Source organism: Xyrauchen texanus, chromosome 25, assembly GCF_025860055.1.
Source record: "Xyrauchen texanus isolate HMW12.3.18 chromosome 25, RBS_HiC_50CHRs, whole genome shotgun sequence".
Classification (NCBI taxonomy): Eukaryota; Metazoa; Chordata; class Actinopteri; order Cypriniformes; family Catostomidae; genus Xyrauchen; species Xyrauchen texanus.
In genome coordinates this window covers 4521004-4538474 of record NC_068300.1, presented here as the reverse complement: position 1 = coordinate 4538474, position 17471 = coordinate 4521004, and the positions used below count along the sequence as shown (strand labels likewise).

Genomic DNA, 17471 nt, shown 5'->3' with positions numbered 1-17471 from the left:
TTCAGGACACCAACTACAGGCGCTCTATCCCAGCTGCGGAGCGCCTGTCCATCTGTCTTCGGTTAGTAAATGTATATAAAATGTTAAATACAGTATATTAAATATATGTTAATTTACGCTATGCCAGCAATGTTTTTCAAACTGTGTGGTACGGATACCACTGTTGGTGCTCTTTCTAGTGATACTCAGTTAACTGCTGTAACGTTAACCTAAAAAATAAAATATTATTTTGGCAGACGTGATAATGTCTCTATCTGTAAGCAATATGTAGTAACGTTACTCTTTCTTTTGATAATCAGTTATTGGTTATTGGCACACTAGTGATTTAAACCATATACACATATACCCTTTTGTTTTGAAGATTCCAAACTTTGTTAAATTGCTTGCAAAATTGCTAGCAAACAAACAAATATGGTGCATTAAAGTAAAACAGACTGGTTATTGTATATAGTTGAATATGTAACTACAAGTGTACTTATAAAAATATTTTCTAGGTTTCTTGCCACAGGGGACTCATTCAGGACCATAGCGTCCAGCTTCAGGGTTGGTGTCTCAACAGTGAGCCAGATCGTCCAACAGGTTGTGACTGCAATCTGGGACTGTCTTGTGGAGGAGTACATGGCTGTGCCCACCACTGATGACTGGAGGTCCATCGCAGAAGGATTCGAGGAGCGGTGGAACTACCCTCTATGCTGTGGAGCGGTGGATGGGAAGCACGTGGTAATGAAGGCACCCCCCAACTCAGGATCCCAGTTCCACAACTACAAGGGAACATTCTCCATCGTTCTCCTTGCAGTTGTGGATGCGAGGTATCGCTTCCGGTTGATCGATGTTGGGGGGTACGGCAGGACCAGCGACGGTGGGATTCTGGCAAACTCCGCCTTTGGACAGGCTCTCCGTGCTGGTACACTTCATCTGCCTCCTGACCAGCCTCTTCCCGGTGCTGATGAAAGAGGACCCCAGCCCCATGTCTTTGTGGCTGATGAGGCGTTCCCGCTGCGGAGGAACCTCATGCGGCCCTTCCCTGGACGCACCCTTCCTCCAGAGAGGCGTGTCTTCAATTACCGCCTCTCCAGAGCCAGGCTGGTGGTGGAGAACGCCTTTGGCATCCTCTCCTCACAGTGGAGGATGTACCGCCGCCTCATCGAGGTCCACCCAGAAGTTGCGGAGAAGTGTGTGAAGGCGACGTGTCTTCTCCACAACTTTCTGAGGTGTTCGGAGGGGAGAGAGGCACCTGCTGCGAGGGGCGCGGACATGCTGGAGAGGAGCCACTGCCAGGTCTGGGTCGGGTTGCGGCCAACAACTCCTCCAGAGAGGCACTCCGGGTGAGGGATGTCTTCATGGCACACTTCTCGGCGGAGGGAGCAGTACCATGGCAGCCGACGGAGTAGCGTTTGAAGTCCTCCTCATGACTTCCCCACAACGGCTCTTTTAAGAGCCACCCACAAACCTATAAAGAGCTAAACTATCTAAAAATAGTCCATTATTATTATATTTTGTTTTTTTTTCCCAGGTTGTCAGCCCCAGTTCCAGGATGTCAGGTCCACAACATGCACATTTATTAAGTTGAGACTTTTTAAAAATGTCAGGTTTTCCATGGTAGTATATCAGGTTAAATTATTTATTTATTTTTGTTTTGATGATAAATGGAGCCAGCCTCAAAAAGTAATTAACCTGTCCTGTGTTTTTTTCCTTATTCAACACTGTCCAGACACTAATGTTGGTTGTCTTTACATTACAATAATAATGTTTCATATAATCTAGATTTAGATATGGAATAAATAGCAATCAATACAAAATCAAAATGTCTCATATATTGAAATCAAGTTATGTGATAAAAGATTTGCTTTGTTTGTGCATTAGAACCACACCAGGCATTTAGTCATATTACAAAATAATTTATTGAGGCCAAACATATGAAGTAATTTTAGGTATAACATTAAAAAACATATTTAGGCAAAACGTAAAAAAAATTATTTAGGCAAAACATATAAAATAACAATATGAACTGAAAAAAATGAACAATATGTGCAAACTATTTACATTAAGAGACAGGAACAAAAAGGACCTCGCTTGGAAGGTGGAAGAGCCACAGGGAACGGCATAGGAGAAGAGGAAGGAGGGCATTCTATGTTTCCTGCAGAGCCTGCCGCCTCTTTTTTTTTTTTTTAAAGTTTACTGTGTGGGGGGTCCAATTGTTCCAAATTTAGCACAATGGTGCTATTTTCCATTGCCAATTTGTATATTTGAAATTTAACTTTTTCTTTTAAATGAGGCGGCATGCTCTGCAGAAAAGGCAGAAGGCTGAGGAGGAAGTACTCATCAGCGGAGCGTGGCGGTGGGGTTGGAGGTCGCGCCAGAGGTTGTGTCAGAAGCTCCAACAGCGTCTGCTCCACCTCCGACGGACCATCCTGGGACCGCTCACGGGGCCGCCGTCGGGCTCTCCTCCTCTGTTGGCCTGTGAAAGCAATACACAGTGCAATGAGAAGGCAGAAAGATGATACCTGATTTTCATGTTCACAGTAAAGGTTAACAATTTAATTGAAACAACAAAATTGTCTAGATATTGTGAGAATACTATCTGTGTCAGTGACATAGACAGTGCTTAAATGCAAGTGTGAAATTGTTTTGAACTATATATCAAGTAATTACAAGTTATACTTCAGACATGTACATAGATAAACATGCAAATGAACAGTAGCTAAAAAGTATGTATGTACTATTGCCTTCACACACCTGTGAGTTCAGCAGCAGGGGCTGAGGGACCAGGGACTGGGGAGACAGGAGAAGAGGCAAGGGATCTCAAAATATCCTCTTCCCCCTCTGATCATTTTCCTCTGTCAAGACAATATTAAATGTTAATACAACACGTTGGTAACAATGATCATAGAGAGATTACATTTCTTCATCTGTAAACAATGACAGCATATATGCCTTGTAATGTGGATTCATTGGAAACACACCAGTCTCTGTCTCCCACGCCGTTTCTCCAGGCTGTCCCTGGTCCTCGAGGTGGTTGTCCTCTCTGATCCGGGCCTCGACCCCCTCCATGTTACCACTAGTCTCCCGTGGGGTGACGAAGGGGTCGAGGAATCCCAAGATCTGAGAGTACTTCCACCTCTTCCCAGACCCTGCTGCTGACCCACTCCTCTTGTCCATCTCCTTCCTCTTCTCCTTCAGATATGTGTCCCTGAGGCTCTTCCACTTTTTTCTGCAAAAGTCCCCTGAATAAACAATATCTTGTAAGCAAAAAATGTAGCTGAATATAAGCGGGAAAATAATTGTAAAATAGCGCAAGGCAGCTTGCTAGCTGGTTAGCAGGTCAATAACGTGACTCAAAAGTAGCAGGAAAATAGTTAAAAATAGCTAGCTGCTTAGCAGGGCAATAACGTGACACAAAAGTGAAATGTGTAATTATATATATATATATATGCGCGTGTAAAAAATATACCCATAAATATTTTGTTCAAGAAATTACAGTGACTGTAGCATTTCTATCGTAAAGAAGTGGACAAATATTAAAGATTAATTTGTATTTACAACTTACCAGGTTGCCCAATCTCCTCACTGACCCTCTTCCAAGCGAGGTCCTTTTTGTTCCTGTCTCTGTAAAAATATGAACTGGAATCGTACAATTCCGGGTGACTGCTAACAGCAACAGTAGTGCCGGCTACACACACAGGTATGGTGAGAGATGGTTAGGTTCACTCTTCTTATATTTGAGATCCATTTCTTTCGTTGTTGGTCGTCGGAGGGGAAAGTGTGAAAACTAATAGTAGAATTGAATTTAGCTGAGGATGAACACTGAGGGACGCAACAGTGCTCCGCTGTCGTCCACTCACAACGCTGAAATTTAAACGTCTTTTTCATTTCGTTCACTTATTTTTATAAGCTATTTAAACAAGTGAATAAATGTTAGGCCTAACTATTACAACAACAAAAAGATTGATATCGCCTTACAGGCTATTTAGACTGTCTGTAAGAAAATTCAATATGCGCTACTGCAAGTGACGTTTCACCGGAAGTTTTTGAGCTGGCTTATATTATTCCGGAAGTTGTAATTAACGTTCCATGCATATAGCCCATTCACAGTGCTTTTCAATTTCATTTGTAATTGTTATTAGTAGTTTAACTGCAATGTATGCAAGCAACATAGTTACTATTAAAGTACTATAGCATTACAAAATAAAACTTTAAACAGAAGTGCGTCAACATACAGCAATCAATCAACATAAAATGTTGTCTTGTGTCCTTGTCTTTTGACTAGGAAGAATTTCTGATTTCAACACACAAAACTCTGAGTCTATGTCATGGTATTTGACGTTCTGTACATGACCACAGACAACAATATTCATAAGCATCCAGTGATTTATATGCTCGTAATTTCTCTCGGGTGTACACGCTCGGTTTCTCAACTAAATACGTATATATACTTGGCCATCTGCTAACGTCTTTTATCCACTCCACTATAGTACACGGATCTGGTAGCCGGATACCATTTGATAAAGTCAACTTTTTGAAATAACTTTCTCTGTCTGTGTTGCTTAATCCGCTCGCGTAGCTTGACAGGCTGCTGATTCTCGCCATACTTCCGTTGCCAATATGCGCGCGCATACGTTGCCACGTCATCATTGTGTACAAACAGTAAAAGGGTCTATCCTTTGTTAACAAATGCTATTGGCTGCTGATCAAATCCTGTTTTGATTGGCTGCATCTCGTCGAAGCTCGTGATTGGCTGTTTGTTGGACGAGGACAGACAGAAAGCGGGAAATTTTTTTTTTTTTTGACAAAAAACTAAATACAAAACTTTGTTAGAGGAGAAATAAGAAATATACATCAATTGGAACAATACAATTATTGTCAGTGTAAATGAAAGAAAAACGTCCCTTACACTATACTGAACAAAAAGCAAACAAGGGGTATTAGTTAAAAAAAAAGTGCAAAAGAGCAAAAGTGAAATGCAGAGGAATAAGGAACAATGAGATTCCAAAAATATTGAGTTTAATCTTTTGCTCTTTATTTCAGAGGGAAAACAAAAACATTAACTACAGTCTTGGGCAGCACTTTAGGTTAACGTGCCAAAGGGTGGCTCAAACATCTCTCCTTGAGAGGCAATGCAAAGGATAAATCCAGACGTCCACAAACAATTTGCAGAAACGGATATCCAAGAACAAAACAGAAGACTCACAAAATCAAAAACCTCAGAACATCCTTAGGAATGGCAACGCTTAGGAAAACATCAGGACTGAACAAAAACAAAAGGGCAATGAGGCCTTAAATAGGGTCTATCATTAGGAGTGATTCAACACATGTGAGAGCATTGCAACTAATTAACAAGGTAGTAATCAGAGTTGAAATTACGCCATATAGTGGTGAAATCATGTAGCTTCAGTCAAAAACATTACACTCTTACCAATCACTTTTAAACAATGATTTCCTATTAATAATAATGACCCTGTTATTCCATAGGGTGGATCCATGGAGAGAAAAGTTCTGGGTAAATGTAATTTTACAGTATTGGAGAAGTTGTTTCTGGAAGTTTGATCATTTAATAGTCTATGAATCTTAGTTACCTATGATTTCAACCATTTACCCTTAAATGCCCCAAACATTGATTCAAAGTCCAAGGCATTAATACCACCCTTATCATACTCTTTCCCTAACTGTGATTTCCTAATATAATGTGTTTTATTTTTCCAACAGAAGGAACTGGGAAGATTGGGAATTGGATGATGGCAGACAGCAAAGAGGTTATGGTTTCTTTCTAAATTTCTCCTTCATTTCTTGTAGCTGTACACATATAAACATATACACATACATACATACATATATACATACACGCACAAAACATCTTACAGCTACAAGAATCATCTGATTCCCAATCGTCCCTATTTCTGTCTGTCCTCGTCCAACAACAGCCAATCACGAGAGACTCGACGAGATATAGCCAACAGAAAGGATTGGGCCCCGCCCCTGAGTGAGCCCATCATTCATAATCTGAGGATCTGTCTGGTGTTTGATTTGCATTTGACTAACAAAGATTTTGGTATTTAGAGAAATGATGTCTCTACTGTGGGTGTGTCTTCAATGTAAATGAGTCTATTCCTATTGTTTACCATTGGATAATGTTTATTCTGGTCTGGATACTTAAGGGGGATTCAGAAGAGGTTTGGGGGGATTCTGTAGCCAGATTAACTTTTATTTGATTTATTTTTAATCTTTTATTCTCAGGGTAACATAGTTGCCCAAGTTAATGTGGGATATTGGCAGTGTTGTGGTCAAAACCACCTAAATCGAGACCAAGACCAACGTGTATTGAGACTGATACAAGACCAAGACTTTGAGGGTTTGAGACCAAGTCAAGACCAAGACCAGACCAGTGCGAGTCCCACACTGCATGACACACTTACGATAAAATGTGGAACATGCAAACCATAAGCACTCCTCAAATTGATGATGTTAATGTGGGATATTGGTTTGAATGGAAACTCATATGTCTTATTTGAAACACTAAAGCATTTTAAGACCCCAACAGAAGATATGTGTGAAGTAGAATAGATCACACATGTTGTAAGCAAAGGAAACAGTAGGTGGCGGTATGTGCCTGAGCCTCTAAAGAAGAAGAACAAGAAGAAGAAAAAGAGGAACTCAGAAGTTTAAAGTGGATTATTGTGAATTTAAGTGTTTTTCTACTTTATTGTGTTGTGGGAAATCAAACTGAAAAAGGTAAATTTCATGAACGTTTCTAAAGTTTTTGTTATAATATTCTGACTGTACATGTATACACACATTACTGAGTTGAGATTGTGATTTTAGTGAAAATGTTTGTTTCTTCTTTTTAACAGATATTCACATAAAATCTTTTAATTAGATTCTAAACGATTTTAATAAACTTTGTTTATCTGAAGGCAAGCATGGCCAGTTTGAGTTTTGCTGTCAGGAAACTGTTGATTAGAATTGATCCATACTAATATATTTATGTAGCCCAATGACACGTTATCCATCAGTGCCAACTTCTGCCAGCCAGCGAGAGATCAAACCCCCATAATTCACTGCGCGGAGCGAACAACACAAAACTGAACACTTAAAGTGTTGAGATGCGCTTGGTGCTGCAGACACCAGTGAAGATGAAGATGTGTTCAGTGAAGCTGCTGGACTGCAGGAATCTGATGAAAATGGGAGAAACCACAGAAGAACAACAACAACAGAGTGATTCTGTTCATTCAGGTTTTGTTAGGAATGTTCAGGATTGGACCCGAAGTTTTGTGTTCCTTGACACAGTCGCTTTCGGCTTGCTCACACAAATACAATTATTATTTCATTTATATACACAATTTACAACAATATTTAATCAAACTCCACAATGATCACTGTAAGGCTTTATATTAGGGTTTTTTTATGCATTATTTCCTGTAAAGCTGCTTTGAAACTGTGTGTTGTGAAAATGTATATACAAATAAATATGACAAAGTACACAGAACACCATAGCAACTGCCTAGCAACAACCCAGATCTCACTAGCAAGAACAACTCATATTTTCTTCCAAAACACATATGTTCATGTAGTCTTTCATATTTTGGGGGTGTAAATTCATTCAGTATAACTGACGGGTGTTATGATCAGTGGAGTTGAGTTTTTACCTTCATCATTATTACATGGACTGAAAAATGGAAAGAGTGTTTGAGTGAAAGACTGACCAGTGAAAGAGTAGATATGAGAGCTGGACTCCACATCATAAAAGGAGACCAGACCCTCCTCATAATCCACAAACACACCAACCTTCTGTGGCTTCACTCTCAAACACAGAGAGACCAGAGTATCATCACAGGCTTCATATTCATTCTCATTCTTCAACCTCACAGTCCAGAATCCATTCAGTGGAGCCAGTGTGATCGGTCCCTTCCTGTTAATGGATTCTCTGACCACACCTAAATACCACTCACTCTTTCCCTTCACCTGCACCTCAAAATAAAATCTGCCTGAGCTGAATCCCTTCTTTCCCAGAACATGTGCATATAGTTCAAATCTCTCTGGTTTATCTGGAAGTTTTTGCCAAATGTCTCCATGTGTCACTTGTTTCCCATCATCAGACAGGATGAGTTTAGGATGAGCTGTATCAGGATCCAGAGTCACATCCACTGAGAGAGATCAGAGAATATCAGTCACTTCAGAATACAAACATGTTGATATATGTGATATTAAATACAGGATATAATGAAAGTGTAGTGCAGTAAGTCAGCTGTCAGTATATAAATGTAAAGTATTGTAAGTGTATATGAGAGAACAGTGAAGATCACACACTGTACCTGCATACTGCTGCATCCTCCTCAATACTGTCAACACAAATCACAAGAAAACATCATCAGCTTTTTATAGAAAATAAAATAAAACTACAATGCATTTGATATTCACTTACCATTTTGACCATGTTTTTGATCTAGAGTCTCATCTAGAGTGTTCTTGAGTCGAGTCAGAGCTGTATTCAGAGTGTCCACATTCACGTGAGTGTCAATACTGATCTCAGTCCAGTTCTTAGTGTTTTTAGGCCTGTACAAGGACGAGTAAATCTACAGCAGGAGAGAGGAGAAATCCATCAGCATGAGGAATGTTTTCTAATCATTCTCACTGATGAGAGTGATGGACACTGACCTGTAGGAGATCAAGATGATCTTCAGTGTATGAGATCTGCTCCAGCTCAGAGTTTCTCCTCTTTAGCTCAGTGATCTCCTGCTCCAGCTCTTTAATGAGATCTTCAGCCTGTTTCTCTGCTGCTTTCTGCTTCTCCTCCAACGTCTCAACAACTTCAGTCTGACATCTCTCAATGGAGCGGATCAGAGCCGTGAACATCTCAACACTGGATGACTTCTCTTCTTCTGTGTTTCTCTGATGAGATCAAGTCACAGTTTAAATGGATTTAATTCAGCACCTTTATTTATAAGAAGATTGAAACTAAATTTGACTCACATTTCTCATCTCTACAGAGTGTTGGATGTCTTGAATCTTCTTCATTCTGTCCTGGATCATCTGCAGCACGTCTGTCTGTGTCTTTACCAGCTGATTCTACAGACAGAGAACAACACAGACACATTTCATCACTCAACAGCTTTTCCATCTCCAAAATAAGTATTGATTGAATATCAGTAACTCTTGCCTTCTTCTCTCCACTAACCTCCTCTATAGGAACAGTGTTGTGAGTCTTGTGGTCTCCTTCAGTGCAGAACAAACACACACACATCTGATCATCTTTGCAGAACAGCTCCAGAGGTCTCTCGTGTTTCTGGCATATATAATCCTCCAGGTTCTCCACAGCGTTCATCAGTTTGTGTTTCTTTAGACGTGGAACTCTCCGATGAGGCTCCAGGTGAGTTTCACAGTAAGAGCTTTGACACGTCAGACAAGACTTCACGGCTTTCTGCTTTCTTTCATCACAGATGTCACAGAGAACTTCAGATTTACCCAGATTCAACTTTTGCTTTTCCTTAAAGAGTCGCACAACCTCTCTGAGTGTTGTATTAATCTTCAGATTGGGTCTTTTTCTGAATGTTTCTTTACATAACGGACAGTTGCAGTTCTGAGTGTTTTTCCAGCATTCATTCAGGCAGGTCTTGCAGAAGTTGTGTCCACATGGAGTTGTGACCGGATCAGTGAACACATTCAGACAGATTGAACACTGAAGCTCCTCCTTTAGTGCACTACTGGAGGACGACGTGACTTGAAATACAGAGTGAAAACATTTCAAAATTTGTGAATTGTACCATTTATATTAAATGATTTTAAGATTATTATATAGCGTATGAAGAATGTTATTGTCAAAAGAAAGAAAAATGTCTCAAAGAAAGAACTAAGAAGAGAGGTGCATAATTTAAAGTTGATTATGATATTTATTAATTCATTCTTTCTTTTTCTATGTCACTGACTTACATGGAGGTTCAATCAAAATGTTTCTCCAGGTTGATCTTTGTTTTGGTGGTGTTGAAGATTCTGCCATTGCTCTTCCTCTCTTTAATCCTGTTTAGGACACAACACTCCAACATCTCATTTCACAGCATGAAACATGACCAAAGTGTGTTAAATATTAAAGATGACCTTCTCAAGAGGACATTCAGTTCACTTCTTAGTAAGTACTGATATAGTCTAGATCAGAGGTTTTCAATTGGTGAAAAAACCCATAATGGTTCACATCTGTACACATCTGTCCTGCTAGCTTGTGTGCTAAAGTACGTGTTGTGCATATGCGTGTTGCAAAATGGACCACTTTGTAGTGTCTACAGTACAAAAGTCTACAGTTGATGAGGCAGATTCTGGGCCAAGCAAAAAAAAAAAAGGAGGAAGTATGATCACGAATATTTGAAGTTGGGATTTTCGCGGACCTGTCCCGATGATGCGCCGCTACCACAGTGAGTTATTTGCAAAGAGGTGCTAGCAAATGATATTACGATACTCCGGCGTCACATTGAGGCCAAGCTCTAGTCTGGTGGCCAAGCCACTGGAATTTTTGGACAGAAAGCTGAAAAGAATTGGAAACTCAAAAGACTTTTAGCTCTGTTAAAACTAAGGTGACTGAAGCATCATATCGCGTTGCTTTATGTACAGGACTGAGTTTCCCCACCTCTCTCGAAAGGCTGTGAAAGTCCTCATCCCCTTCCCCTCCACTTACTTAGTGATTGACTCTGCTTAAAAGCAAATAATGATCAAGGCTGCAGGTGGAGGATGATTTACGTCTATTCCTTTCTAACATGCAGCCCTGCATCGATCACCTGTGTGCATCAAAAAGTCGAACTCATTGTTCCCACTGATGAAGGGGCGATGAAAAGGAAGAGGCAAAATCGGCAATCAGATTTTTCACTTTTCTTTTTTCCTTTTTGCTTATCGTAGGCCTATATGGAAGTGATTTTATGCATTTGATACTGTGACAAAACAGCGCTGTCCATAGCTGATGTAGTTCGATTGGCTTAAGTAGCCTAAAATCTCCAGAATAGCTCTTATTCAATTGATATAATCTTAGTAGCCTGTAGCTGTTAATGAACATGTTTCCAGTTTAGTTATTTGACCATCGAGGGTTATCTGTTCAGTGATCAGATCACTTTCACCCAATTTGAAAACACCTGGTCTAGATCTCCAGTTTTATGAAATGACTTGACGTAAGATAGTGGTGTGTGGTTGAGTGTCGATCCAGGGAGAAGGGAAGCGGTAAGGATTCATTTCGGCATGATAATTAAGTGTAAAGTTGTTTCTTGTTTCAGTAATTCGGGACGAGCGATAAGAGGAGCCCAAGCCAGAGCCCAGTGAGAGAAAGTGTTACACATGCTGAAGCTACACGAGTGTGCTTAAAAAAATTATAAAGACTATATTAACAGTGACTAAAGAAGTGTGACGTTACCTGAACCCTGCCTCTTCATTTCTGCACTGTCCAGACCTGTTACATAGTCAAAAGTTCAACCATTAAAAAGTGTTTGTAATCCAAAGTACTAAATGTTCAAGTTTAAACTGATTTCAGTACTTAGTGTGCAGTATTCTTTCAGTACTTAGTGTGCAGTATTCTGTTAGCAGTATGCTAGTACACCATTCTGATCATGTACAGAACATCTACAGCACCTCTTACAGTACAGACAATTCACATAAAGGGACATGTTATTGGACAGAACAAATTTTCTTCCTAGTTTCCCTTCAATAGTCTTCCTAAACAGTAAAAGGAGAAACATTTTCACTGCACCGTGTTCATTCTGTCTGCAGTTCAACTACTTCCTGTTTCTGACACCTTCAAGTTATCTGACAACATGACAGACACATTAAACTTTGCTTAATAACCGATTAAATTATGTACTTTTAATAACGTTCTGATAACAATTCAGTAAAGTAGTTCATGTTATTAACTCGTGGTTAAATCTGGTTTTGTGTAACTTTATTCCAGTGTGACACAAACTCCTCTGAATCAGACCACTAACTTTAGAAACCAGTTCAGGGAAATTTCTCTTATATTTCTATGATCACTTACCTGTGAGTGAGTATCAGTTGTGAACTCTTAATTTTACCACGTATATTGAATATATATGAATAAATATTCCGTCTTTTTAAAGAGAGAAAACGTTTAAAGTCTTCCTGTTTAAATCAGTTTCACTTTCACTGAGCTGCAGTGATGTCATAGCTCCGCCCCGATCTTCTTTAGATTCATTCCTATTGGCTGTTTTGTGTGTCTGTATTAACACAGGTGTGTTTTAAAGGTCATTTGTCAGTTTGCCAACAATACAGATTTTCCATATTTAATCCATATCTCATATTTCATATGTGTCTATTCAAGGAGTCTTCAACCTTAATTTTTTTGTACAGCCATAAATGTAATGATTCAGATTCATCTTTAAAGTAAGAAATATCAGTAACACTTTATAATACTGTATCTTAATTAATGCATAACTAATAAGGAATTACTGCAGAACTAATAGGTAATTCTTCATTAACACTTAAGTCACTACTATTAACTACTAAGGAAGATGTGTTAACTAATCAGTATGTGATAGCATTTTATAGTTGTGTTAAGTAACGATTAGCTTATCAAAAACTATTTAATTCAGTCATGCCTCCTGATGAACTACTTTTAATTATCTACTAATACAGCTTCAGGAGAAATAACTATTAAGTAACTACTAATGAACAGTCGATTAATTATAATTAATTACAATAATATAATAACAATTAGCCATTACAATATTCAGGTTGTGGCCCTTTCTTCTTCCTTACTTCTATTGTTATTATTACTATGGAAATGCAATAAGCATTTCGTGGAATTACTACACTCCCAAAATGAGTCATTACAGTGAATTTAGTAGTTTTGGCCTGTATGGTCAATTGCTTTGTGAGTGTGGTCTGTAACCAGAAATCAACTATGGAATGGAACCCCATCCCCACTATAAGTGACTAGCCCACTTACCTCAGGCAGCTTTATGATTTATATACAGTATAGTGTGTGTTTACCTCAGCACATTTCACATTACATTTGGGTAAATGATTCCTGTATGTAAGGCAATGACTGAGGGGAAGGGAACATACAGGGAACCCATGAGTAATTAATACAGAATTGAAGAAACAAACACACCAAAATGATCCTTATTAAGCAACACAAAATTGCTGATGTTCTGTTGAAACAAAAGCCAAAGTTGATTGGTTTTATTAATTCATTTTCTCGATGTTGTGATAATATGAAAAGTTACAGAACTCAATATGTTCCACTGCCCAAAAAGAGCATTTCATGTTTTCACCCTACAAAAACAACTAGTTTTAAAACGCAGAAATGTATATATTTAAGTAATGCGTGTAATCGAAGTAATATTTACCACAGTTTTCACTTTACTCATTAAACTGGTAACCAAGGTTTACCAGGACTATTCACTAGCAGAAAACGTCTCGGGTTACTTGACTGTAACCCCTGTTCCCTGATAAAAAGGGAACGAGCTGATTTTAGCGCTTTGGGAACAGCTTTAGGTGTGACCAGCTGTGAATATGTGCGCAACACGTCAATGAAATTGACTAGAATTTATAGCGTCTGCTGGTGACATCAATTGAATGCACCTGTAGCAGGGCTATAAATAGATGCGTCACAGGTGCATCGTCAGTTATTTGTCTGAAGTGCAGTCCTGGGACATCCCAGTGCGGCAATGAAGCGCAGCATCTCGTTCTATGACGTTAACTGTTGGACAAAACAGCGCAAGCGCATAAACACAGCGCGCAAGTGAATTACAACAGTGTGAGCACCATGACACAGATCGCACGTAAAATGTAAACCTGCAGAACTTGCAAAGCACAAAAAATATGATTGTGCACACAAATTAACAACTCGCGAGCAGAAATAACAAAACCGCGAGTAATGAAGTCCCACGTTCGCGCAGATATACACAAGCGCGAGTTATTTTCTGCACACATGCGCAGCTGAATTCTTTACGAACACAATCGGTTATTACACAGGGGCGTGGCCCAATCCTTTCTGTTAACAAATGCTATTGGCTGCTGATCAAATCCTGTTTTGATTGGCTGCATCTCGTCGAATCACGTGATTGGCTGTTGTTGGACGAGGGCAGACAGAAAGCGGGAACTTTTTTTTTTGACAAGAAAAAAAAAAACATACAAAACTCTCTTGGGGGAGGAATAAGAAATATACATCAATTGGAACAACAAGGAGGGATTGTTTAATAGTCTCGAGTGCAAAAGGCTAAAGAAAAAATTAAAATAAAAGCATCCATTAGACGTAGCATACAAGTGGATATTTATCAAAACAATTGTCTGGATATATCAGTATGCCTACACATCTTTCTTGCAAATTTACTTGACGTTACTTTTTTCACTGAGGAAAATACAATATACAAAAAAATAAAACATGAAAAAGAAGGCTTTGAATATCTCCACTTACTACAATGATATATTTACACATGAGAACAATCATATTAACCAAATCAGATAGGGATGAATCTACATGATCCATATAAAAGATAATTTGTGATAAGTCAAATGTCGGGATGTCATCAATCTTAAATTACAGCCAATTAAATCAGACCAGAAGATTTTACCCGTAGGACATAAGAACAAGTGTTCCAGAGTCTCACCAGCTGCCTCACAAAATACACAGGGATCTACTTCCAATTAAAACCTCTAAGAAAATCAGCAACCGGATATATTTTATACATTATTTTAAAGTGAGTCTCTCTGACTTTAGGGGAAATGGGTCATTTGATGAATTTGAAATGTGGTTTATCTATGGACAAGGCATTCATATTTGTAACTTGTACACACAATCCTCTATAATAATCCAAAAACATTCTAGATTTCAAAAATCATTAATACATTTGTTATTACATTTACTGTAATGTAAATTACATTCATTAATTACTAGATTTGGTAAGGTTGGTGAAAGTCTTATTCTCACATACATCAATGTGTTTTGAATTAACTGTAATAATAGTATTGATTTACACATTTTATTATATTCTCTAGAAGTGCGGTTAAGATTATACTTGAGGAAAAGGGCAATATGTTCCAAGAAGTTACTATTATCATCTAATATATCATTCACAAACACAATACCCGTCTCATACCAATCACTTTTAAACAATGATTTCCTATTAATAATAATGACCCTGTTATTCCATAGGGTGGATACATGGGGAGAAAAGTTCTGGGTAAATGTAATTTTACAGTATTGGAGAAGTTGTTTCTGGAAGTTTGATAATTTAGTAGGAATCTTAGTTACCTCAAAATCACATTTTAAAAGAAATTCAAGCCCACCTATTTTATTAAATAGAGATCTAGGTATGTGAAACCACATAGAGTAAGGTTGTGATAAGTATGATTTCAACCATTTACCCTTAAATGCCCCAAACATTGATTCAAAGTCCAAGGCGTTGATACCACCCTTATCATTCTCTTTCCCTAACTGTGATTTCCTAATATAATGGGTTTTATTTTTCCAAAGGAGGGAACTGGGAAGATTGGGAATCGGATGATGGCAGACAGTAAAGAGGTTATGGTTTCTTTCTAAATTTCTCCTTCATTTCTTGTAGCTGTAAGATGTTTTGTGTGTTTATATATATGTGTGTTTTCTGTCTTTGATAATAACTGAAAATAGGTGGAAATACAGAATGCAGTAAGGCATTTAGTGAACCTGTTGAGAGGTATCCTGAACGCAGGTCCATCTAACAGTAATGTTGAAGGGAACGTTAGTGTTTCACAAAATGGTAAGTGTAGATAGCTAGATGTCAGATAGTTCCCAGCTGTTAGTGTGGTACCGCAAGGGCCACCCATCACTCATCATCCTTTACATGAATTCATTAGATGAACTGCAGGCTCAGAGAGGAAGCCAGTCAGGCCCTAGGACCCTTGGGACTGGGAAAGCACAGCAAGTGCAGCAGAATATGGCCAGGTTATGAAATCAAGAGTACATTAAGATTCTTATTACACGGCTCTCTGAAATGGTTGATTCTGATTTGTCAGTCGCAACATTATATGACCGATAATGTTCGTCGTCAGTAGCAAGGCTTTATAATGACCGCTCATCCGGCCTTTCTTTCATGTCTCTTATCACACTTCGGATGGATGCGCTCTTGATTTATTCAAAATGTTTTATTGCCTCTCATATACATATACAAACACACAAAACATCTTACAGCTACAAGAAATTAAGGAGGAATTTAGAAAGAAACTATAACCTCTTTACTGTCTGCCATCATCCAATTCCCAATCTTCCTGCTGTCTGTCTGTCCTCGTCCAACAACAGCCAATCACGAGATTCGACGAGATGCAGCCAATCAATACAGGATTTGATCAGCAGCCAATAGCATTTGTTAACAGAAAGGATTGGGCCCCGCCCCTGAGTGTCAAAACCGACTTGTGTGCGTAAAGAATTCAGCTGCGCGTGTGCAGAAAATAACCCGCGCGTGGGACTTCATTACTCGCGGTTTTGTTATTTCTGCTCGGGAGTTGTTAATTTGTGTGCAAACTCATATTTTTTGTGCTCAAATTTGGTATTTGCAAGTTCTGCAGGTTTACATTTTACGTGCTATCTGTGTCATGGTGCTCACACTGTTGTAATTCACTTGCGCGCTGTGTTTATGCGCTTGCGCGGTTTTGTCCAACATGTAACGCTATAAACATGTCTCTATGATAATTCTGGTGCTGAGAAATAGGTGTTGCTACACGGTTGCTAGTGTGCTCTTGAAGATTACTAGGGTGTAGGCTGATTCTTAATGGCTGCTTGTGAGTCAAAAGAGCAATCTGATTATTGATTACATAGTATCTGCCAATACCATCATTACTGCAATTATTATTACTAGACCTTAAGCTTTACATTCATATGGTAAGACTTCAAACTATGTAAGAAGCTTACAGAATCTTTGTCTTATGAATAATACCTTGTTACTGCAGTGTTATTGTAGAGACAATACCTGTAAATAACAACTTTTGTTTTGCATTAACTATACAGCTGTTGCCTTTTTACATTATTAAAAATGATTATTTTTATTATTATTTCTATATGAACTTGTCTGATGTCACTATTAAAGCCCATCATTCATAATCTGAGGATCTGTCTGGTGTTTGATTTGCATTTGACTAACAAAGATTTTGTTATTTAGATAAATTATGTCTCTACTGTGGGTATGTCTTCAATGTAAATTAGTCTATTCCTATTGTTTACCATTGGATAATGTTTATTCTGGTCTGGATACTTAAGGGGGATTCTGTATCCAGATGAACTTTTATTTGATTTATTTTTAATCTTTTATTCTCAGGGTAACATAGTTGCCCAAGTTAATGTGGGATATTGGCAGTGTTGTGGTCAAAACCACCTAAATCGAGACCAAGACCAAAGTGTATTGAGACTGATACAAGACCAAGACTTTGAGGGTTTGAGACCAGGTCAAGACCAAGACCAGACCAGTGCGAGTCCCACACTGCATGACACACTTATGATAAAATGTGGAACATGCAAA

The 17471-nt window shown here is 38.6% G+C and overlaps 1 protein-coding gene and 1 long non-coding RNA gene across 2 annotated transcripts; both read right to left on the bottom strand.

Annotated features, from left to right (window-relative positions):
* Positions 1–2190: 2190 nt before the first annotated feature.
* LOC127618641 (uncharacterized) lies at positions 2191–3447 on the bottom strand. Its single transcript, XR_007967474.1, has 3 exons — positions 2964–3447; positions 2737–2837; positions 2191–2458 (listed from the first exon to the last, which is right to left on the bottom strand). It is a non-coding gene; the product is annotated as an uncharacterized LOC127618641 (long non-coding RNA).
* A 3790-nt stretch (positions 3448–7237) lies between these two features.
* On the bottom strand, positions 7238–12143 carry LOC127618581 (zinc finger protein RFP-like). Its single transcript, XM_052091132.1, has 9 exons — positions 11996–12143; positions 11381–11416; positions 9922–10008; positions 9170–9711; positions 8965–9060; positions 8650–8883; positions 8417–8567; positions 8307–8333; positions 7238–8138 (listed from the first exon to the last, which is right to left on the bottom strand). The coding sequence occupies exons 2-9, from the start codon at positions 11397–11399 to the stop codon at positions 7591–7593; spliced, it is 1704 nt and encodes a 567-aa protein (XP_051947092.1). The 5' UTR covers positions 11400–11416; positions 11996–12143; the 3' UTR covers positions 7238–7590.
* Between the last annotated feature and the right edge of the window lie 5328 nt (positions 12144–17471).